This window comes from Lagenorhynchus albirostris, chromosome 4 (assembly GCF_949774975.1).
Source record: "Lagenorhynchus albirostris chromosome 4, mLagAlb1.1, whole genome shotgun sequence".
Classification (NCBI taxonomy): domain Eukaryota; kingdom Metazoa; phylum Chordata; class Mammalia; order Artiodactyla; family Delphinidae; genus Lagenorhynchus; species Lagenorhynchus albirostris.
In genome coordinates this window covers 5,021,410-5,045,826 of record NC_083098.1, presented here as the reverse complement: position 1 = coordinate 5,045,826, position 24,417 = coordinate 5,021,410, and the positions used below count along the sequence as shown (strand labels likewise).

Here is a 24,417-nt window from a genome sequence, read left to right as displayed (position 1 = left end):
GGCTAAGGTTTGTTCAGTGGGTTGTGTAGGCTTCCTGGTGTAGGGGACTGGTGCCTGTGTTCTGGTGGATGAGGCTGGATCTTGTCTTTCTGATGGGCAGGCCAGACATACACACTCACAAAAAGAGAACAAGGAAAAAATATATATATATATATATGTATATAAAATAAAAATGGAAGAAACCAAATAATAAACAAATCTACCAATGATAATAAGCTCTAAATACTAAACTAAGATAAACATAAAACCAGAAACAAATTTAATGCAGAAAGCAAACCCCAAGTCTACAGTTGCTTCCCAAATCCACCACCTCAATTTTGCGATGATTGTCTATTCAGGTATTCCACTGATACAGGGTATATCAAGTTGATTGTTGAAATTTAATCTGCTCCTCTGAGGCTGCTGGGAGAAATTTCCCTTTCTCTTCTTTGTTCGTACAGTTCCTAGGGTTCAGCTTTAGATTTGGCCCTGCCTCTACGTGTATGTCACCTGATGGCATCTGTTCCCCACCCAGACAGGATGGGGTTAAAGGAGCGGTTGGTTAGGGGGCTCTGACTTACTCAGGCTGGTGGGGAGGGAGGGGTGCGGATGCAGGGTGAGCCTGCGGCAGCAGAGGACAGCGTGACGTTGCACCACTGTGAGGCGTGCCGTGCATTCTCCCGGGGAAGTTGTCCCTGGATCCCGGGACCCTGGCAATGGCGGGCTGCACAGCCTCCTGAGACGGAAGGTGTGGATAGTGACCTGTGCTTGCACACAGGCTTTGTGGTGGCGGCAGTAGCAACCGTAGCATTTCATGCCCATATCTGGTATCACACTGATAGCAGCGGCTCGCACCTGTCTCTGGAGCTTGTTTCAGTGGTGCTCTGAATCCTCTCTCCTCACACACCTTGAAACAATGGTCTCTTGCCTCTTAGGAAGGGCCAGACTTTTTCCCGGACTCCCTCCCAGCTAGCTGTGGTGCACTAGCCCCCTTCAGGCTGTGTTCATGCAGCCAACCCCAGTCCTCTCCCTGGGATCCGACCTCCAAAGCCTGAGCCTCAGCTCCCAGCCCCCGCCTGCCCCGGCGGGTGAGCAGACAAGCCTCTCGGGCTGGTGAGTGCCGGTCGGCACTGATCCTCTGTGCGGGAATTTCCCTGCTTTGCCCTCCGCACCCCTGTTGCTGCGCTCTCCTTCGTGGCTCCGAAGCTTCCCCCGCTCCATCCCCCGTCTCTGCCAGTGAAGGGGCACCTAGTATGTGGAAACAATTCCTCCTTCACAGCTCCCACCCACTGGTGTGGGTCCCATCCCTATTCTTTTGTCTCTGTTGTTTCTGTTTTCTTTTGCCATACCCAGGTACGTGGGGGGTTTCTTGCCTTTTGGGAGGTCTGAGATCTTCTGCCAGTGTTCAGTAGGTGTTCTGTAGGAGTTGTTCCACATGTAGATGTATTTTTGATGTATTTGTGGGGAGGAAGGTGATCTCCATGTCTTACTCCTTGCCTTCTTGAGGGTGCCCCCCACTCCACTATCTTTATTACACATTTACCTTTTCAGTGAGATTTTTACTTTCATATATTTTATTATGAATAATTAGTGCCATTTCTTTTCAGTTTAAAATGTCTTTAATATTTCTTGTAGAGCCATTTTTGTGATGATGAACTCCTTTATCTTTTGCCTACCTCGGAAACTCTTCACCCCTCCTTCAATTCTGAATAATAACATTGTTGGGTAGAGAAGCCTTGTTTGGAAGTTTTTCCTTTCAGCAATTTGTCACTTCACTCCCTTCAGACTGGTAAAGGTAGTGCTGAAAAATCTGCTGAAATGTTTATGGGGTTTCCCTCGTACATAACTAGTTATTTTTCTCTTTCAGCTTTTAGCATTCTCTCTTTATCCTTAACTCCTGACATTTTAATTACAGTGTTCCTTGGTGTGTGTCCTTTGGGGTTCATCTCATTAGGAGTTATCGAGTTTCCTGGACATGGATATCTGTTTCCTTTCTCAGATTAGGGAAATTTTCAGCCACTCTTTCTTCAAATAACTTTTCTGACCCTTTCTCCTTCTCTTCTCCTTCTGGGACTCCTATCATGCAAAGGTTATTTTACTTGATGTTGTCCCAAATGTCCCTTAAGGCATCTTCACTTTTTAAAATTTATTTTTCATTTTGCTGCTCTCTCTGGGTGAGATTCATTGTTTTGTCTTCCAGATCACTGATTCGTTCTTCTACCTCATCCAGTCTGATGTTGAACCCCTTCAGTTTATCTTCCATTCAGTTATAATTTCTGTTTGGTAGTTTCTCATATTTTCTGCCTCTTTGTCACAGTTTTCACTGTGTTCATCCATTCTTCTCCCAAGTTAGATTAGCATGTTTATGACCATTACTTTGAACTCATTATCAGGTAGATTGCTTGCTCTGCTCATTAGGTACCCCCCATAGGTTCTTTTGATTGGAACTTATTCCTATATCTCCTCATTTTGCTTAATTTGTTTCTTTCTATGTATAAGGTGTATCAGCTATCTCTCCCAGTCTTGAAGGAATGGCCTTATTTAGGTGTCTTGTGTGGCTCAGAAGTGCAATCTCCCCTGTACACCCGGGCCAGGCACTCGATGGTTGTCCCATATGTGGGCTGTCTGTGCCCTCTTGTGCGGTGGGACTGTGGCTGCTGTGGGGCGATGGTGGGTGTGGCTATCACTCAGCTGGCTGTGAGGCCTGGTCAAGTTGCAGAGGCTCTTAGCCGGGCATGCCCACTAGTGCTAGCAGGTTAGATGGAGAATTCCAATATTGCACCTCCCAGTGCTGGTATTAACAGGGTACCTGACCTCACATCAATGGCTCCTGCCAGCGACTGCTCCATTGGGAGCATCCCAACTCTTTCCAGTCTCTCTGGAAGACACTTCAATATTTGTAACTGGGTTCCCTTCACCTTTGGTCCATGCACTTTTTATTCTGGTGTGTTTGTGCTGGTTTTCAGCTTGAGTGAATCTGCACGCAGTCCCTTTAAGAGTTTTTTTTTTCTTTCATTCCCTACAGTTCTATGGTTTTCCAGGGTGTATTCCTCTTTGATTTTCACATCCAATTATTTGGGGCTCATCTCTCCTGTGCAGCATCTAGGGGTTGAGGTGCCTGATGTGGAGCTAGAATCTCTTGATCCCCAGATTAAAAAATTCATACCTTTGTGATCCTGCTAAATTGTGGATTGCTGCAGCTGGGATGTGGACTTTTTCTTGGCTAGCCCGTATCTCTGCCTCTATTATACATCTCAGTGTTGTCCTTTTATTCTTTGTTGTGGAGGTTCTGTTCATCCAGTTTTCAAGTCTCTTTCCAAGGGAAATATTCCGTTTGTACTTGAAAACTGCGTCCCTGGGAGAAGGTAAGTTTAAGACCTTCCTACAGCACCATTTTGACACCTCCCTTCTGTTTAGTTTTTTTTTTTTTTCTTAGAAGCACATTTATGTAAGCATTTCTTAGCAACATATTAAAATCTGATTATGCAATATAATTTTGAGGGGAAATGACATTATTGTTATTTTTTGTCTCGCTAGAATTTTAATATTTGTACTTCTGAGGAGATTACTACATGGAAGTTTATGCTTTCATGATAATATAGCAAATCCCTGCTTCTTAAAACTACAAAATTAGAATTTTGATGAATAACAAATATGGATTATATAAAAGTGCTTTCCGTTTAACTGTGCTAATTATAGAGCTTTGTTTTTATGAGCATAAGAGGAATTACTTAAGGATCTTAGTGTGTTCCTGGGTTGTTATTTTAACAAAATGGTGAGCTTAATGTCTGAATTATTTAATATTAAATTGATAATTAAGAAGTACTTGGTAAATATTGTGTTCTGTGAATTCATTTGTATTACTACTTCTAAGTAAATGAAGTAGTAGCAAGTATGCACTTAGAGATATGATATGATACTCCTTAAGGACCAAATTTAAAAATAAAATAAAACCAGTATTGGCTTATTAAATTTTCATGAAGAGAAGAATACTAATGAAATATTTTCACCTAATTTTAAACTCTCTCTGCTATTAGTTTATGATAATAAGCAATTAAATAAGCATATATCCATTGGTGTATTTTAAACTTTTTATTGAAGTGATTAGAAGCATGTCTGTTTAGAGTTGTTATCTGTTTACTAAGCTGAAATGTTTATGAAGTATCCCACATTATCTATAATCTTGTTTTGTTGCCTTTAAATCTATTCATATTAAATTGAAACAGATATCTCAAGTGAGTCAAACCAGAGATTAAAGAGCAGAACTCTGATACTGAGGCATGAAATTGCTGTATGGGACAGTGGGTGTCTAACTCCTATGGAAACTCCAGAAGCACAGTGCCAACACTGGGCGCTCAAGTCCAGAAGGGTTCTCCCAGGGATGAGGTCTGACACATTCCTCTGTTAAACAGAATGAGACATGTCTTCACTGCAATGTTTCTTTGTCAATGTAAACAGTCCCCCTTTGTGCCTTCTGCATATTGACTGCCCTTGTTACATTTTTCCAGATAAACGGCTAAGTTGCAGACCTGAGCTCCTAAGTTAGTCATTAGCTACTTCCTAAGATACCCCAATCCAACAAGCCTACAGCAGAGCCCTTGGGAATGATGACATACCCATATGACAGCAGGGCCATGCCCTCATTGTGACTTGAGGTGGTTCAAAAGATGCTGCTGGACCATGCTGCACTAGTTGTTGAGTCCTGAATTTTTTTTTGTTGTCTGAGAAGCGATGCAAACATAAAAGGATAAGTATTACTTTTTATTTTGAATATTATTTACATCAAAGGCTAGGGTGGCAATGGAGTAAAGAAGCCAATGGGTTTATAAGATTGCTCCTAAGATATTTTCCCTGTTGACTTTCTTTTTTTTTAATTTATAAAATTAAATTTATTTAAACTAAAAAACACAAAAACTGTACAGCCATTTCTCCCAAACCCACCCCTGCCACTAGCAACCACCAATAAGTGCTCTGTATCTCTGTATATATATATATATATATATATATATATATATATACACACACACACACACATATATGCATATCTAAATATGTATGTTTAGATATACATATATATTTAAACACATATTTATATGTATATAATATACATATGTGTATATATAACATATTTTTATACATATATATTTATATGTATATATGCATATGTTTATACATATATATACTTTTTTACAGTAGCCATTTTAATAGGTATGAGGTGGTATCTCATTGTGCTTTTGTTTGCATTTCCCTGATGATTAATGATGTAGAGCACTTTTCTATGTACATGTTGACTATAAGTATTCTTCAGAAAAATGTCTATTCAGATCTTCTGCTCAGTTTTTAAAAGATCATTGTTTTTGGTATTAAGTTGTAAGAGTTCTTTATATATTTTGGATATTAACCCCTTATCAGATATATGATTTACGAATATTTTCCCATTCAGTCTGTACCTTTGCACTTTGTTGTTGATTTCCTTTGTGGTCCAGAAGCTTTTTAGCTTGATATAGTCCCACTTTTTTACTTTTGCTTTCGTTGCTTTTGTTTTTGGTGCCAGATTCAAAAAAATGTCACCAAGACATATGTCAAGGAGGAGCTTATTGCCTATGTTTTCTTCTAGACATTTTATGGTTTCAGGTCTCACATTCAAGACTTTAATCCATTTTGAGTTAATTTTTCCGTATAGAGGAAGATAGTGGTCCAGATTCGTTCTTTTGCATGTGGCTGTCCAATTTTCCTAACACAGTTTATTGAAGAGACTGTCCTTTCACCATTGCATATTCTTGGCTCTTTTGTCAGAAACTAATTGTCAATATATCCATTGGTTTATTTCCGGGCTCTCTATTCTGTTTGAACTGTATGTCTGTTTTTATACCTATGCCATATTGTCTTGGTTACTAAAAGCTTTGTAGTAAAGTTTGAAATCAGGGAATATGATGCCTCCAGATTTGTTCTTCTTCTTCAATATTGCTTTGACTATTTGGGGTCTTTGTGGTGACATACAAATTTTAGGATTGTTTTTTTCTATTTCTTGGAAAAATGCCATTGGTGTCTTGATAGGGATTTCATTGAATCTGTAGATTTCTTTGGGCAGTAAGGACATTTAAAAAATATTATTTCTTCCAATCCATTAGCATGGAATATCTTTCCATTTATTTGTGTCTTTTTCAATATCTTTCATTAATGTCTTATAATTTTCAGTGTGCAGTTATTTCATTTCTTTGGCTAAATATATTCCTAGGTTTTGTGTTCTTTTTGATGCAATTGTAATGTAGATTTTCTTAATTTATTTTTCTGCTAGCTCACTATAAGTGTATAGAAATGAAACAGATTTTTGCATATTGATTTTGTATTCTGTAAATTTACTGAATTTATTAGTTCTAACAGTTTTTTAATGGAGTCTTTAGGTATTTCTATATATAATATTTTGTTATCTGCAAATAGTGACAGTTTTTCTTCCTTCTTTCCAAATTGGATAACTTTATTTCTCTTTTTTTCCTGATCCCTCTGGCTTGGACTTTCACTACTATGTTTAATACACGTGGCAAGAGTGGGCATCCTTGTCTTGTTTCTGATCTTTAAGGAAAAGTTTTTAGCTTTTTACCACTGAGTATGATATTAAATGTAGGCTTTCTATATAGAACCTTTCTTATGTTGAGGTATGTTCCCTCTATCCCCACTTTGTTGAGAGTAATGTTGAATTCTTGCCAAATGCTTTTTCTGCATTTATTGAGATGATTATATGATTTTTATTCTTTACTTTGTTAATGTGGAATATCACATTGACTGATTTGCAGATGTTGAACCATTCTTGCATCCCTGGAATAAATCCCTCTTGATCATGATGTATGATCCTTTTAGTGTATGTTGACATCAGTTTCTTAATATTTTGTTGAGGGCTTTTGCATCTCTGTCCAGCAGGGATACCAACCTGTAATTTTGTGTCTATGTGTGTAGTGTCCTTGTCTGGTTTTGGTATCTTTTTTTTCTTTTTCTTTTTCTTTTTCTTTTTTTTTTGTGGTATGTGGGCCTCTCACTGTTGTGGCCTCTCCCGTTGCGGAGCACAGGCTCCGGACGCGCAGGCTCAGCGGCCATGACTCACGGGCCCAGCAGCTCCGTGGCATGTGGGATCTTCCCGGACAGAGGGGCACGAACCGGTGTCCCCTGCATCGGCAGGCGGACTCTCAACCACTGCGCCACCAGGGAAGCCCGATTTTGGTATCTTTTATTTGGTGCCTTTTATTCTGTACATTTCTTCCATTGAATCAGCTATACCGACTCTTTTTATTCTTTCCTCATTTCTATTCTTTTTCACCTTTGCTTTCTTTCCAAAGGAATTATTTTGTAACAATGTCAGTGCTGTAAAACTTTACAATTTAGCTTCCTGCCAAAATATATATTTGTGTTAAAAAATTCTATTTGTGGTGAAAACCTATAGTGTTTTTTTTGACATTAATCCTTCAGTTTCCTTTTATTGTACACCAAATAGTACCCAGCTGAAACAAAATTACTGTTTAGAATTTTATATGTAGTGCAGTGTTTGATCATATCTTAAAATAGACTTAATTCTACATGAAACAGTTTAAAAAGCTTAAAAAGCTTTCCTATGACATTTTATAAATGTACATTGAAACACCCTGTTAAATATATAATTAAAACCAATTATAAATTTTTTTAATGAATTTAAAATAAGTATAATTATTCTCAAAAATAAGAATTAAAAAATGTAAACAAATGTCATCTGATAAAAATTATGTACTTTTATTATAAATTAGTAATACAAAATTAAAAATACAAAACTGAGACTAAATGTAAAAATAGGAACATTTGACAATTTATTACAAAAATATATATTCTCAGACGCTGGAATTCATTAGTATATGTGTTTGGCTCACTTTTTTATTTACTTAACCAGAAATATCTGTTTTACTTGTTTTTTGTATGATGCTATAGTTTAGACTTTTATTATTTAAGAATTACTAAAAGTCCTTTCAGGTTTGCTTCAGCAGTTTCTTTCAAAAATAATTGTATTTAATTTTTTTAGTACTGTTTACAAAATTTGCTCAAATGAGCAGGATAAAGATATAGTAGCTAGTAAAATTTTCACAGAATTGAGAAACATTATTGAATTGACATAAAAAACTGAGAATTCTGCGTGAAAAAAGAAAAGGTTTAAAATGTAAATTCTGGCACTTATTGTACTGCACCCCTTTTCTCAAACAATCAAATGTGCTTTGGCAGTTCTGAAATTTATATCTCTAGAATTAAAAATTTTTAAATGTATACTTTAAATCTAGTACACTAATTTTAGCAATCAATGTACTAAACATCCATTCACAGTTATTGAGTTAAGTGTAAAATTGTTCACTTCTTTGTTTTGATGATGAAGATAAATGACCCTAAATCTGAGTTCTTAGGCATTTAATTTGCTGGAGAGCTTCCAATTGTACTGCATTTACATGGGATTTGTAAAGACCTGCAGTTTTTTTGTTTTTTTGTTTTTTTTTGCGGTTCTCGGGCCTCTCACTGTTGTGGCCTCTCCCATTGCGGAGCACAGGCTCCGGACGCGCAGGCTCAGCGGCCATGGCTCACGGGCCCAGCCGCTCCGCGGCATGTGGGATCTTCCCGGACCAGGGCACGAACCGGTGTCCCCTGCATCGGCAGGCGGACTCTCAACCACTGCGCCACCAGGGAAGCCCAAGACCTGCAGTTTTGAGGTAGTGATATTATTTTAAATTATGCCTAGAAGATCCTGAGACATACATATTTAAAGTAATTAAAATTACATTCATATGCAGAGAAGATGTATTCCAAGCTTTATAAGTGGTCAGGAACAATCATTGTGTGGCAACAAGTCATAGGTTTATAAAAATCGTTAAATTTATGGACTTTTATTTTGGGGAGAGGTACAAACAAACCAGCACAATCTCTATCTTTCTTCAATTCTCGTCCTCTCTATAATTATAGATCATAAATAAGTGTTACTCATTCTTCCGTTAATACTTTGTAAACTCTCTCTCTCTTAAGTATGAGTGAGAAAGAATGAAGGTAAGTAAATATTGGTAATTTTTCAGAAACAGAAATCTGATTTTTGATTGTCAGTGAAAAGCTGCACCAGACAAGTTAAAAAGACAAGGGAGACTTTAATCAAGAATTTTGTAATAGGAGTCAAGACTATCGCAATGCGGGGAGAGGTTGAATTCAACCCCACTGACACAGAAGGCAGGAGAGTTATTAGGTACCGAGGTGAGCAAGTGGAAAATTACTGAATGGCAATGCGGGGGAGGGAGATGAAGTTGGTCAATGGGATTCGGACAAGTCTGTCTGCTAATTGGCACTTATTGCATTTAAACTCCTACATCCTCACAGAGACTGAAATTGGGGTACTATCTTCCCTGATGGTTACATTTCAAAGGGAAAGCTCCTAGGTCCTAGAGAAAGACATTCCTGGATTATAAAACCTGCAGCAAGCTGAGAGAAGACTTACATCCCAAAGGGGCAGAGAAAGAATATACACTGCAACTTTCTTAAGAAAAGGGAAGTCATAGGTTTATAATCCAGACAGGTTTTGTCTAAAGGTTAGTCAAACTGAGAAAAACAGGAAGGCAGTCCTAGTCAGATCTAGGTCCCTCTGATTTCTTAGAAAGAAAGTGGTAGCATTGTTGACAAGTGTTCCTAGGAAGATTTTCATCTCAAAAACATTTCTGCTAAGCATCTTTTTGGTTAAAATACATTTGAATTAAAATGTTCCCTATTAAAATGTAAATACTGTCTTGGCAATCAAGTTTGTTCACGGACTAGTACTGTGAATGACTTACATGGGAAAATCAGATAGTTTTCCTTCTGGCTGAGAATGTGCCCTGGGAGTTAGTATTTCGATTGGAAGAAGAGGGGAGAAATTATCACTGTTTTACATGATAAACTTAGGGAAGTTTATAAACTTGGGGACTAGTAGGACGCCATCATCAGGGACTAAGAAATTGCATTTGGACAAGAAAAATTTAACTCACATTTGCATTTTGCATTGGACTCTAAAAGGAGCAACTATTGGGGTTCTAATAGAAACTCATCCTTCTGTGTTTTACAGAGGACTCAAAGATAAAACATACATTGGTACTTTACAAACTCACCCATTGTAAATGGGTACAGTTTTCACGTATTCTCTGCGTAATTATTTCATGCTTAGTGTCGACTGAAAAAAAATGCACAACATAAAAGTTGAGAGTTATGTTTTATGCGGCGGATATTCTTGGGACTTCAAGCCCAGGAGACAGCCTCGGAGATAGCTCTGAGAGAACTGCTCAGAAGAAGTCAGGGAGGAGCCAGGATATACAGGAGTTTTTGCAACAAAGACCAGGTAGACGGAACATCAGAAGATGACTATTAATTAAAGAAAACCAGACATCTTGAGTTAAGGAATTTAGCACTTTTCTCTGTATGGGAAGACGCAAGAGTCCGGGCTCACTGAAATCATTCCTTTGATGTGCACCTCAGCTCTCTGGGGCCAGCATCCTGTGCTTTCTCATCCTGAGTTTCCTCAGGGTGCACTGTCTGGGCAGCCCTCATGTCATGGCTTCATGGCTGCAACATCCTTTGTTTACTGATATGGCAGAGGCAATATTTTAGTTCTCACTACTGTTCTGACCTAGAGAATGAGCAGAATCCAATAGATCACATTTAAATAAGTGAAGCATATTGAAGGAAAGTAAAACCATCAAAGTTGTGTTTCAGCTGAGTAGGCGACTTTCTGTGAAGGGCCAGCAGAAATATTTTAGACTTTGCATACCATGAATTTTCTATAGCAACTGCTTAACTCTGCCTATATAGCAGAAATCAGCCATAGACAATAGCACAGACAGTAGTAATGAACGGATATGGCTGAGTTCTAATACAACTTTATTTATAAAAGCAGGTGGTGGGCCAGATTTGGTTCATGGATGTAGTTTGCCAAGCCCACAACTGTGGGAACATTTGCTTATCTGAAGAAGGCTCTAATAGCTGAACTCTTTTATAGCCTACCTGAGTTAATGGTCTACTTGCAAACATGTGGTGATATGCGTGGTGTGAAAAAAAAAGGAAAAGGAGACCAAGAACTAAGAATTTGTCAGTAAACTTGAAAGTGACAAGAAAAAGAAGGGCTCTCTACACAGAAATGCCTTTAGAGTTGAAAAGGGCAATTCATTAGCTGATTAGAGCTTGACTGGTTAAGGAATAGCCAACTCCCTTTTTTGTAATTTTCTATTCATCAGTCTTGAGAAGCTTTTTGACCTGTGCACTACAAGGGATATTCCCAGGCTCTCAGCTGACACTACTTACTAAACCTGAGGCTTTCCCATTTGTAAATGAATAAATTGGTATTCCAGGATGAACAAAAGTATCCTGTGGTTTTGATTAGCTCAGTCAATCTCCAATGGGCTAATTACTTCTGGATGAATTGTTTAAATTTGTTTCTGGATTTCCATAGCTGAGGCCCATCTTCAGATGTGAAGAGCTGCCAGAATGAACAGCCAACGTTCAGTTCCCCATCCTTCACATCCATCTGCTGTAACATCTTAGAGAGGCTCTAAATCTGTAAAACTTCGTAGTGAAGGCCAGTGCTCTGGATCCCAGTTTCAGTTTTACCAGTAATAGCAGTGCATTATGACTAATAGCAGACTTTCTTACCTGGATTGTTTTAATTAGACAAACAATGCTAAAGTCTTTTTCAGTGGAAAATGCTCAAATTCTCTTTCACTGTGTGGAATGAATAGTTCATTTGTTTAGCTCTGTCTGCCTGGCCGTAATATTAAAAAATGGTGAAATTTTTTCAGTTTATTAAAGACAGAGCAAATAATGCATCGTCTGATTCACTTCTCCTGCATTATCATCCTGGGGTTTCCCAGAGATAAACTGAGGGAATGAACACAGGTTAACATTCTTTCCTCGTATCTGTAATAGCTTTTTAACAGGCCACTGAGCACACTGTTAACATACAGGAAATGTGTATTGATTAGCTGATTGCTTTACTCGGACTGACAAATGAGGATTCACAGCAAACTGTTCATGTGGGGTTGTCTCTTTCATATATCTATGCAATTTCTCACCCCAGATTACCTCATTGAATTCCATATATAAGTAATCATACTGAAACTTTAAAAGAAATATTAAAGACAGCAAGAAACTTCAGTATTTTATGCATTCAGGGATTTGGATCTCAATATCAAATGTTCTCAAATCATATGATATTTATACCAATAAATCATACAGGGAAAAGATACTTGATTACTTCAACATTTCATTGATATTCTTCACAATTGTTTATAAATAGAAGAGTGATTATCATTGTGTTCCATAGCCTCTTTTTTTTTAACATGCAGATATATAAGTTCAATCTCAAGGGTACTTAGTTTGTAGGTGAAAGTAAAACTACAGCACAAGCAGCCTAATGGGTCATGAGGCTGGGATTTTTTCTCTCATGCTTAAGTAATATCTATGAAAATTAAACCAATGAGATTTCATATAAGCAGTACCTTTCTCAAAGTGATCACAAGGTTATATTTATAAGCTGGGTGAAATGGCGCCTATCTTAACCTACAAGCACTTTGATAGCTCTTCACTAGTAATAGCAGCTACAGCCTATGCAGAATTTACTAAAGGCTAGACACAGTCATAAGTATTTTTAAATATCATATCTTATCTTCACAATATTCTTAAGAGTTCAGTACCATCTTTATTATAAAGATGGAAAAATTGAGACTTGGAGTTTAAGTCACTTGTCAAAAGTCTTCTAAATAGTGTGCATTAGAAATCAAACTGGGGCAGACATCAAGTCATATCTCAAATATGACTTGCTGGTAATATAGTTCATGCTTTCATCCCCATGTTATGCAGGCTTCTTTGTCAGTAGCATGCATCCTTTTAAGACAATTGCTTTACACATTATCCAATGATAGGGTGTTTTCTTTCTTCTCACCATTTGTGATCAAGGACCTCAACTTCTCTTTCTGTGTCCTTTTGTGGGGAAAGTTCCTATCTGATCACAAGACGTCTGGTGAAACTTCAATTATTTACTTCTTCCTTACCTAATAGTACCACAAAAAGAAAAAAAAATAGGGTCATTATAGCATCTAACTCTTAGATGTGAAGGTTAAATGAATCAACCACTTAGAACAATGCCTGGCAAATATTAACCATTGAGTGAATGCTGACAGTTTTCTTTTATCCTAGTCCTACAAGGAGCAATTCACTTGTAAAGAAACATTAAACTTGGTATAACATACCTTGAAATATCAATACTTATTATTCCAGCCTATATACCTATCATGTGAAAATCATCCAGTTGTATGCACTCTTGAAGTTTTCCAAATCATAAAGTTAAAACTAACCTTACTACTTGCGGGGGGGGCACCAAATTCTCTGTTGGATACAGTTTTTGTTAGGCCAGGTTTCAAATGAAAACTATTCTTCATAAAGAAAGAATTATTTTTCAAGTTGTTAGTGTCATACATATCATTGAATGAATAACATTGTTCTTCACATACTCCAGTTTAAAATTCAACTGTATATAATTATTTGAAAGAAAGAAATTAAATTAAATGGAACGAAAAGTTGAATGGTAATTGTATTATGTTTGTAAGAGCACAGAAGGAGTATCAAAATCATGAATAAATAAAAAGGAAAATGAGACTCATTATTGTTAACTTGTAAAACTGCTTGAAGTATTATCAAAATACAGTCCTGTCTATAATAATGTATTGCGCTTATTACAGAATTATGAGGTGAATAAAAAATGAAATTCTAATTTTACACAAGAACATATTGCTTCATTGTTTTACAGAAAAATCTTTTATGGAAAAGCCTTTTTATTTCTTCCCATAACTTTTAAATCCCACCAATGACATAGGAAGAAATGACTTTTTTGTTTTAACTACTAAATATTTTTCTTTATGCTTGTGATTATAAGTCCTTTCTTTCAGAACTTGTGACAGAAGTCATTCTATTCTCACTTGAATTCTCAGAATTTCTTCACTAGTGGCTTCTTTTCTTTAGGATAAACTTGAGATTCCTTTTTCCTATTCCTTATCAGATTTGTCTTTCCGCATTTAGACTTCTCTTCTTTTTTCCTTTGTCCAGTATATTAAAGGTATCTTGAAAATGTATGCATCACTACCCCTGCTTTGTCTTTATAACACCTGAATACTCTGCCATCTCTGTGCCATACTCTAGGCTTCTACAAGGCATATGGCTAACTGGGTCCTTGGAAACAGGAGCTGACAGGGCAGTTTTCTCTAGTTGAGGCTTCCTTTACCAATACAGAAAGTTTATATGTGAAATTACACTCTTGTTCAAGGCATATAAGAATTCATGTTGCTTCATATTCTTCTTGACACTAGACCTAGTGATTCATACCAATCTGAAAGGTTCGGCTTAAATTTGCATCTCCCTGATTATACATACAGTTGAGCACTTATCTAGATTTTTCTTAGTCACATGGTTTTACTCATTCATGGAGCATTTGTTTGAGTTTCCTGTTGGTAGTTCTTTGGAACTGTCTTTTTCTTATCTACTTTTAGGAGATCTTTATTAATTCTACGTGTAAGATCTTTGATAGCTTTGTAGATGGCAAGTATCTTTTCCTGCCCAGTAGCTTGCATCTTTTATCTCTTAATAGTATCTTTTGAGGAAAAGATACTCTAAATTATAATGTAGTAAAACTTATAAATCATTTCTGTAACGGTGAGTTTTTTTGCCTTGTTTAAGAATATTTCTCTACCATAAGATTATGAAGATATTATATCTCCATTATATATTATTATAAATACATTTATTATTATTATAAATGTTTATAATTGTACATAATCATATATTATATTATCAAGCATTCTTGAAGTATCAACGTTTAATGTTAAAGTTTAACACATATTTAAACACATTTTTTCTCTCCTTTCCTTTTTGCATCTTTAAGCTTCCATCTGAGATCATTTTCCTTTTGCCTGAAGAACAGCCTTTGGAATTTATCTTAAGACGAGTTACTAGAGATGAATTTTCTTACTGTTTTTTGAAAATATACTTATTTTAATTTTTATGTATAAAATTGTAAGATTGACTTTACTTTGTTTCATCACATAAAATATAATCCCAGTAGCTTTTTGTTCCTATTTTTGCTCATTATATCAGTTGCTTAACTCTCCTTACTGTAAATGCAATCTGTATTTTTTCATTTACATAATTTTAAGATTGCTCTGTCTTTGATTTTCTTCAATTTCACTACTAAGTGTCTAGATGTGGGTTATTCTAGCTTTTCATTTTCTTTGCTTGACATTTAATAATCTTAAACTTATAGATTGGTGTCTTTCAACACTAATGGAAAATTCTTAACTACTATTTCTTCAAATATGGCCTCTGCCCAGTTTTCTTTGTTTCCTTCTTCTGGGTTTCACATAAACCTATTTTTGTTAACCTCAACTGCATTTTTAAATCTTTATTCTTCTGCTTTTTATTCCATAATATTTCTTTTTCAGTTTACTAATTCTCTTTTGTACTGTGTCTAATCTGTTCTTAATGACATCAATTTAATCTTAATTTCAGTTATATTTTCTACTTATATAACTCTTTCATAAACTTATAATGTTCATAGATTATATATTTATGTTCTTTTTTAGAATTTCTAAGCTGATTTTATTTTCATAAACCTAAATTTTACAATCCTGGTGACTTTGTTATGGTTCTATGTTATTTCTCCTCATTCTCTTAATGCTGTTGTCTCTCTTTGTTTTCTATATTATCCTTCATTGTGTACTGGATATTTTATTTAAAAATTTTTATAACAATAATTAGATGAACTAGGATGATGTTATCTTATTATAGAGAGGAAGGCTTTATGTTTTATGAGACACCCAGACAAAAATAGCCTGCAGTCCACACATTCACTTGCAGAGTGAGGTGCTTTAAAGTCCTGGCACAGAGAGGGAGGTGGTCTAGTACTGTACCTATCCCATCTATCCCATGTCTCTAGGAATAAGAAGCCATATAGGACATTTAGGCTGATCAGTCATTTTCTTAAGATGGAAAAATTCCCAAAGCAATGTGACTCCAGGTGCAATCCCATCTCTCTAAATTACAATTCTTTTCAGGACATAGGCTGGGAAATTCCTTATTGTCTTCTTGTCTCTTTCATAGATAAGAATGAGAAAGACCATCTCTTTCATTTATTCTTTAAAATATATTATGTGTATTTAATCCAGGGTTATTTATCCTTTGCTGTTGTTTTATTTCTTCAGTGGAAGAGTTAGTCCAAGTTATCTACTGCATTGTTATTGAAGAAGTTTCTAAATCTCTTTTTAATTTATTTTGTTTTATTTTAATAATACATATTATGATATAAGCATATAATAGTTTACAGATAAGCAATTAGCATAAAAAACTCTAGACATTTTATCATAATAAGTTAGTGTATATATTGGTGTGTCTAACTTAGTTCAGACGTAACATTTATTTGGATATCACCTATTTCTTGACGGAAGACACCATCATAATTTCCCAGTTAGTTAAAGAGCTTGTCATTAAGTAATTGTGATGTTCTTAATATGAGAATAATTAATTTATTCCTTCTAGCATTCCTAAGTGTCTTTTATTGTGATGTATTTCTTTTTATTTTAATTATTATCTGCTTTTAATTAGTAATTCATTTTAGTGGAGTAGAGAAGGGAACATAAACGCTATTTGAAAATATCACTGATAAAATTTCTTCTAGGTATCATTCCTAAAACAGAAATTGTAAGTATGATCAGATCAACAAGATTATGAGACTAGTATTTAAATAAATTAAATAAAATATTCAACATAAGTATGTACTTTGGAATTTGAAAACATGTAGGCATTTAGAAGAACAGAATTCTGTTTATGATACATTATTTTCTTCTTATGATTTTACAGAACTGATTTTCAAACAAATTTACTGAAATCATCTTCTTTTATAAAGTGGAGTTTCACAAATATTCAAAATATTTTATTCCCTTTCTGTTCTATTTTAAATTTACATACTATTTTTACCAAACTTTTTATTGCTATTTCCACCGCCTAGTTACTACTGGAATAAACGCTTCATAAATACTGATGTGCAGTGTTTGAAATTTTATTCAACTACACTTGTCTCTCCAACTTCAGATTCTGCTAGAGGAGAATACAATTTTTCATTTCTTTGAAAACAAACTCTTTATATTCCTCTAAGCCAAGTTGTGAAGGTGAGAAAGTGCAGAAAGGGATCCACAGAAAGAAAAAAATTTATTTGCCTCTTAGCTTTCCCAGGTGAGCAAACAAAAGAAGCTGGTCTGGAAATGGCGTTAATAGTCTTCGTAATACAAGATCAAAGGAAGCACCACAACTAGAGCTCTGATTTCTTGCCTTGAATACTTGAGAGGGCCTCCAATAAGAGGAATAATTTATAGGTCAAAAGAAGTACTGACATGTTTCAAAAAACCCAGCAATATCTGTTATGACTAACCTATATGATTTTACGTTTGGTCAGGACATTAGATGACTCTTGATGTCATATGATACATGTTTTTACTTAGACCTTCAAATGTGCAATATCACTGGAGCTAAAGAGATAGAGTACTAAAATGATAGATGTTATTTGCTGCACATAACTGTTACTTGTCTGTACATAACTAGCATATGATGTTTGTGAATAGAGTGCTATAGAATAAAATATGTTACCTTTAATGTATATCTACAAAATTGTATATTAATGATAATTGATAATGAATTAAATTTCAATACTTTTCTTTGAAACTCTTATTTCTAAACTAACAACTATGATCACTCAAATATACACAAATGCTCAGATTCAACTGATCTTACATCTTAAATGCAGTTTTAAATTAGTTTACAGATTAATTCATAGCTGTTGTTTCAGGTTGTTAATGTATCTCTAGAAATAATCACCATTTCTCTCTGAAATTTATAAATGTGACATGTTTTATAAACATTTAATCCATTAAAGCATATTGAATGACATTAGAATATAGAATAAAAATGTTTAACATTTGTGATTTTGTGAGACTAAATCTTAGTCTGGTAATAACTATCAGAAAGACTAGTCAAGATGAGCACGACAGTTCTGTAAGTAAAAGAAATCTTACAGCTAAATTTATTTGAGAAAATGACCACTTGATTTTGAAGAATAACAGGTAAACGTAATTGGTTTTGTAGATGTAGCTCGATATAATACATTAAAGAAAAGGTGAAGCATGCAGGAAAAAAATTCTGTAGACTTTTTGAAATACATATTATTTAATAGCATGTATTACTAAGATAATTTAAAAAATCATTTAAAAATGTAACCTCCAAATTAACGTATAAGTTTTTACTATGCATGTTAATATTTCCTGGGTGAATAGTAATTCTTACTTCTAATTAAGCATCCTCTCAAAGGATGTCCATTTTACAAGGATGTCCCACATAATGTTATGCCAAATCTCAGCATTTATTCTAAGATGTTCATATTATCTAATTAGCATTGTAATGTATAACTACCAAAAGCACAACTAATCTAAAAGGCCTGGGACCTAATACCAGATGCAGAAGGTTAGTGAAAACATTTCAAGGTGACTTAGTACCAATTGTATTTCTAAATGTCAGAATAGCCAATGCTAACATACCGTTTTTTAGAATAGATGCCTTATTATCTTGTATGTGATTTTATGAGGAAACAGAAGCTGAAATTCAGGAATGTTAATGGAAATTGTTAATAATTCTTATTTGATACCCTACATGATGTTATTACTTTTATAGTTTTCTCTCTTCCCGTAAGTTTGTAATATTAAAGAAAAAGACATAAAAAACACTGTGTCTGCAAATTTCAAAAATTTCCTATGCCTAATTGGTCAAGTATATTTTCTTTTAGTAATTTTATATAAATATGTATAACAGAGTGGGTATTAAAGAAAAGAAGATTGAACACATTCCCTGTGGTCTTATTACTCAGGAAACATTGAAATACAATGTGAATATGGAAATGTCATTAGGAAAAATTAAACTGTCAGTACAAAAGACTGACCAAGATGTTTGTTCCCCATTTCTATTATTTCTCTTAGTGATGTAAAATCAAAAGAATACATTGAACTGAGTCTCTCTCATAGGATTTTGAAATTTCAAAAGATTGCCTACCCCACTCTTTGACAACACAAACCAATGATGACTTAAATAACTTGGCTTTTAAAGACAAGATCCTGTATAACAGGGTCAATCTCCTTCTGCTTATTTTTATCAGATAATGGTGTGGAACATCAACACTTAACAAGTGCATGTAGGGATTATATGTTCAATCCCGGCCTTCTGAGACAAAGAATTGTGCCATTTTTTGACATTACAGTTTGTGGCGGTACCAAAAATTCAAAGAACTTTTTGTTGAACAGTTATAGTCTATAAAAATCATTTGATCAGCATTTCTCTTCCTCCTTAAGAGGAAGATAGGATTCAGACAGAGAGAAAAAGAAGGTCAAATGATGGAAGGGAAGAAGAGGGGTTTGTGGAGGATACAGCTCTGATTGTACCTGATCATATTTATTGCAAATTAAAAGCCACCACTTTGGACAGTCAACCCCTCCATCATGAAAAATATCATCAACCACAACAAAGGAACAAAGGACAATTATGGTCTCCCCACCCACATGGAAATTTCAGTAAGAATAGTGATTTCGGTATTTCTCACCTGGCTGAGACTGAACAAAGTCACAAGGCAAGTCTTCAACATAATATAGAAACAATAGTGTGTCAGCGAGTGTCAGTTGAAAACTAAAGGGCAGTTGTCACATGGGTAAAGACTGGTGGGATTATCCCAGGCATCTCTGGTGACCATGGACATCATGTAAATGTCATGGTTCATTCCCAAGATTGGTTAGGACTGTCTGGAAACAGGAAAGAGGATCCAGGCCACAAAGTATATTTCCTGCTGTGGCATCATTACTAGGAGAAATGCGTTTAATGGTTATTTAAAAATATATTTAACTTTAAAATTTAAGAATAAGGAAAGGACTGTACTGGACCCACACTGTCTGATAAAGGCAGCTGACAGAATTTCAGGAATTTGCTGTTTAGTTGATGAACTTCAGTTTTTCCTCCCTCAACTTCTCAAATAAATCTTATTCCTTTAGAGTCAGTTTTTGTTCCCCAGCATAGTGATGCATTTTACCCATTCAGCTATGCTAGTGTTCTCTGAAGCCAGCCAGCAATGATCTCACCTCACCCACAATATAAATCTATCAGTGAATAAACAACATCATTTTTATTTCAATGCCAATGATGCCAATGACACACTACATGTTGATTTGGCAGTTAAATAATTTCTCTCTTCTGGGTGCAATCTGCCAGGCTTATTATAACTCTACTTCTGATATTCATTTCACGTTTAATAGTGCTTTGCCTCATGAGGATGCCTGTCAATCAATTAAATTGAAATGTCATTCTGACCTTTTATTGGAAACAATTTACTTTTTTCATTTCATCACAAGCTTTTTCCATCTTATACAAATTAAAAGCCTTAATTACTTGTATTCAGAAACTTTATACTAATTAACTTTACAAAACTACATGCTCATCAACATTCCTGATACTATCTTTACAGAGGTTATCCAGCTGAGTCTGCCTGAAGATCAGAAACTAAGCATCACAGCAGCAACTGTGGGACAGAGTACAGTTCTGAGCTGTGCCATTCAGGGAGAACTCAGACCTCCGATCATCTGGAAACGCAACAATATTATTCTAAACAACTTAGATTTGGAAGACATCAATGTGAGTACATAAATAGAGGTTGTGTATAATTTGTGTATTTCACATGATAAACTCTAGACTTTGTGAAGTCTGAGGAGCTTAATGAAATAAGATGTAGAATTGAAGAGAATTATTGGAACATTTTCATATCCATTCTACTGTCTGGGAGGCACTTATAGTTCATCCAAATCACTTGTTTAAGCGTGGTAAGCAGGTTATATACCATTGTGTTGGTGGGATCACAGAAACTTAAACCATAAAGGTCTGGGTCTAAGAATTTCTATAATTACCAACAATGAATCTCTACGTATTTGCTATTACAGTTGAGCAACACCCTATAGCTTATGAAATGTTAAAGTGGGTAAAGGAAGTTTTTGCTTCAAATACTTCATACTGTATTACAAACAATAAATATTAATAAAACAAATAAATGATTTATTTTTCTGGAATGAAGGAACATGTTCATCACTCAGGTTTATTCCTAGAGAATCAGAATCTAAACTCAAAGAGTGTACAGCCCAAAAGGTGAAACAAAGGCTGAACAAACTCCAGGGAATTAATTTCTTCCTTCCATGCTTTCTGTTGAAAATGAGCATGAAGAAGTGAACATCATCTTGGATAATGAAAAGAAGTAAAAATCGTATGTTATGGGTTGTCTGTGGAAATGAGGTGGGAGAATCCTTTACCTTAGTGATCTTGGAGTTCTATAATGTCTTTGCATATAAATTTTAGATATTCTTTACTCTCATTCAAGAAAGCCATCACCTATCCACTTATTCTTTGCTGCTTCATTAATAACCCCCAAAACACAAGCCCAAGAGAGTCACTCTTATTTGTTACATTTTACTAATATTCTTGTTAGTGTCCTTGAATGCTTCAAAAAAGAAAATTTCTCCATTTTAGATTTTTTTACTTCTATTAAAAGTTTTCTAAATTTGCTTACATCTGGGAAATTTCCTCAGAGTATACGGAGAATAATGTTTAATTCTCCAAGATATCAAGAACATTGTGCCATAGAACAGCTATAATTTCAGGAGCATTCAAGATTCTTTGAGAGGTATGGCCCTAGACAAAATCATCTTAGGTTTGCATTATGGGTTGTTGTGTCTACATTTATGCATTTTAAAAAATTGAGGTAAAAACGGTATATAATATTATATTTGTTTCAGCCGTAAAACATAAGCAAAATCAATCTTTGTATACACTACAAAGCAATTACCACAATAAATCTAGTTACCATCAGTTACCATACAATTGACCCCCTTCACTCATATCCCCAACCTCTTTACCCTTTCCAATCTGATAACTGCCAATCTGTCCTCTGTATCTATGAGTTTTGTTTTGTTTGGTTTGTTCTTTTTTGTTTTTATACTCCATATACAAGTGAAATTGTCTGATTTATTCCATTGAGCATAACACCCTCTGGTCTGGTATCGAACGTGGCAACATTTCCTTCTTTTTATTTCGCTGAGCAGCTTTCCACTGTATATATATAGCACGTCTTCTTTATCTGTTCATCCATGGATGGGGACATAATTTGCTTCCATATCTTGACTATCGTAAATAATGCTATAATAAACATAGGAGCACATATATCTTTTAGAATTAGTGCTTTCATGTTCTTAGGATAAATACACAGAAGTGGAATAGCTGGGTCATATGGTAGTTTTATTTTTCATTTTATGAGGAATCTCCATACTGTTGTCCATAGTGGCTGCAACAATTGACATTCCTACTGACAGTGCACAGGGGTTCCCTTTTCTCTACATCCTATCCAGCATTTATTATTTCCTGTCTTTTTGATAACTGTCATTCTAACAGGTGTGAGGTGATATCTTACTGTGGTTTTGATCTGCATTTCTCTGATAGTTAGTGATGTTGAACATCTTTTTATGTGCCTGTTGTCCATCTGTATGTCTTCTTAGGAAAAATGCCTACTTAGATCCTCTGCCCATGTTTTTGAACTGATTGTTTGTTGTTTTGCTATTGACATGCTTGAAGTATTTATACATTTTTGATATTAACTCCTTACCAGACATATGGTTTGCAAATATTTTCTCCCATTCAGTAGGTTGTCTTTTTATTTTGCAGATGGTATCCTTTGCTCTCCAGAAGCATTTTAGTTTGATGTAGTCTCACTTGTTTATTTTTGCTTTTGTTGCCTTGCTTTTGGGGTAAGAGCCAAAGAGTCCCCGACAAGACTAAGATCAAGAAGATTACCACCTATGTTTTCTTCTAGGAGTTTTTATGTTTTCAGGTTTCATATACAAGTCCTTAATCAATTTTGAGTTTATTTTTATGTATGGTATAAGATAGTGGTCTAATTTCATTCTTTTGTATGTGGCTGTCCAATTTTCCCAACACAATTTATTTAAGGGACTGTCCTTCCCCTATTGCATATTCTTGGTTCCTTGTTATAAGTGAATTGACAACATATGCATGGGTTTATTTCAGGGCTCTCTATTCTTTTCCATTGATCTATGTGTCTGTTTTTATGCCAAAACCATATTGTTTTTATTACTATAACTTTGTAGTATAGTTTGAAATCAGGAAGCATGATGCCTCCAGAATTATTTTTCTTTCTCAAGAGCGATTAGGCTATTCAAGGTCTTTGTGGTTCCAAACTAATCTTAGAATTATTTGTTCTATTTCTGTGAAAAATGCTATTGGTATTTTGATAGAAACTGCATTCAATCTATAGATGCCTTGAGTAGTATGGTCATTTTAACATTAATTCTTCCAATCAGTAAACATAAAATATCCTTCTATTTATACATGCCTTCTTTAAGTTCAGTATCTTATAGTTCTCAGTGTACAGGTCTTTTACCTCCTTGGTTAAATTTATTCCTAAGTATAATTTTTTAATTCTTTTTGAAGCAATTGTAAATTGGGTTCTTAATTTCTCTTTTTGATATTTTATTATTAGTGTATATAAAGGCAACAGATTTCTGTATATTGATTTTGTATCCTGCAACTTTACTGAATTCATTTATTAGTTCTAACAGGTTTTCAGTGGAGTCTATAGGGTTTTCTATATATAGTATCAGGTGATCTACAAATAGTGGCAGTTTTACTTCTTCCTTTCCAATTTGGATTCCTTTTGTTTCTTTTTCTTACCTAGTTGCTGTGGCTGGTATTTCCAATAGTTTGTTGAGAAAAGGAGGCTAGAGTGGGCATGCTTGTCTTATTTCTGACTTTGGAGGAAAAGATTTCAGCATTTCACTGTTGAGTATGATGTTAGCTGTAGGTTTGTCACATATGGCCTTGATTGTGTTGAGATATATTTGCTCTATACTCACTTCGTTGAGAGATTTTATGTTTGTTTTCATCTTGTATGTCTCTAGGAATTTATCCATGTCTTTTACGTTGTCCAATTTGTTAGTTGTATCATTATTTATAGTAGTATTTTATGATCCTTTGTATATCTCTGGTATCAGTTGTAACAATTCCCCTTTCATTTATAATTTTATTCATTTGAACTCTTTCTCTTTTTTTCCCTAAGTGAGTCTAGCTAAAGGTTTGTTGATTTCATTTATCTTTTCCAAAAAACAACCCTTAGTTTCATTGATCTTTTCCATTTTATAAATTTTTAGGGTTTATATTGTTTATTTCTGCTCTGATCTTTATTGTTTCCTTCCTTCTAATAACTTTGGAGTTTGTTTGTCCTTTTTTTCCAGTTCTTTTACTTTT

General features: G+C 35.0%; 1 protein-coding gene across 3 annotated transcripts in view; it reads left to right on the top strand.

Moving 5' to 3' along the window:
- Nucleotides 1-24,417, top strand: part of FSTL5 (follistatin like 5) — a 630,648-nt gene that overhangs the window by 386,489 nt on the left and 219,742 nt on the right. For all 3 annotated transcript variants that reach the window (XM_060147086.1, XM_060147085.1, XM_060147084.1), the window contains exon 6: nt 20,582-20,748. In XM_060147086.1, the coding sequence (XP_060003069.1) occupies nt 20,582-20,748 (167 nt within the window). The remainder of the gene's footprint in view (nt 1-20,581; nt 20,749-24,417) is intronic.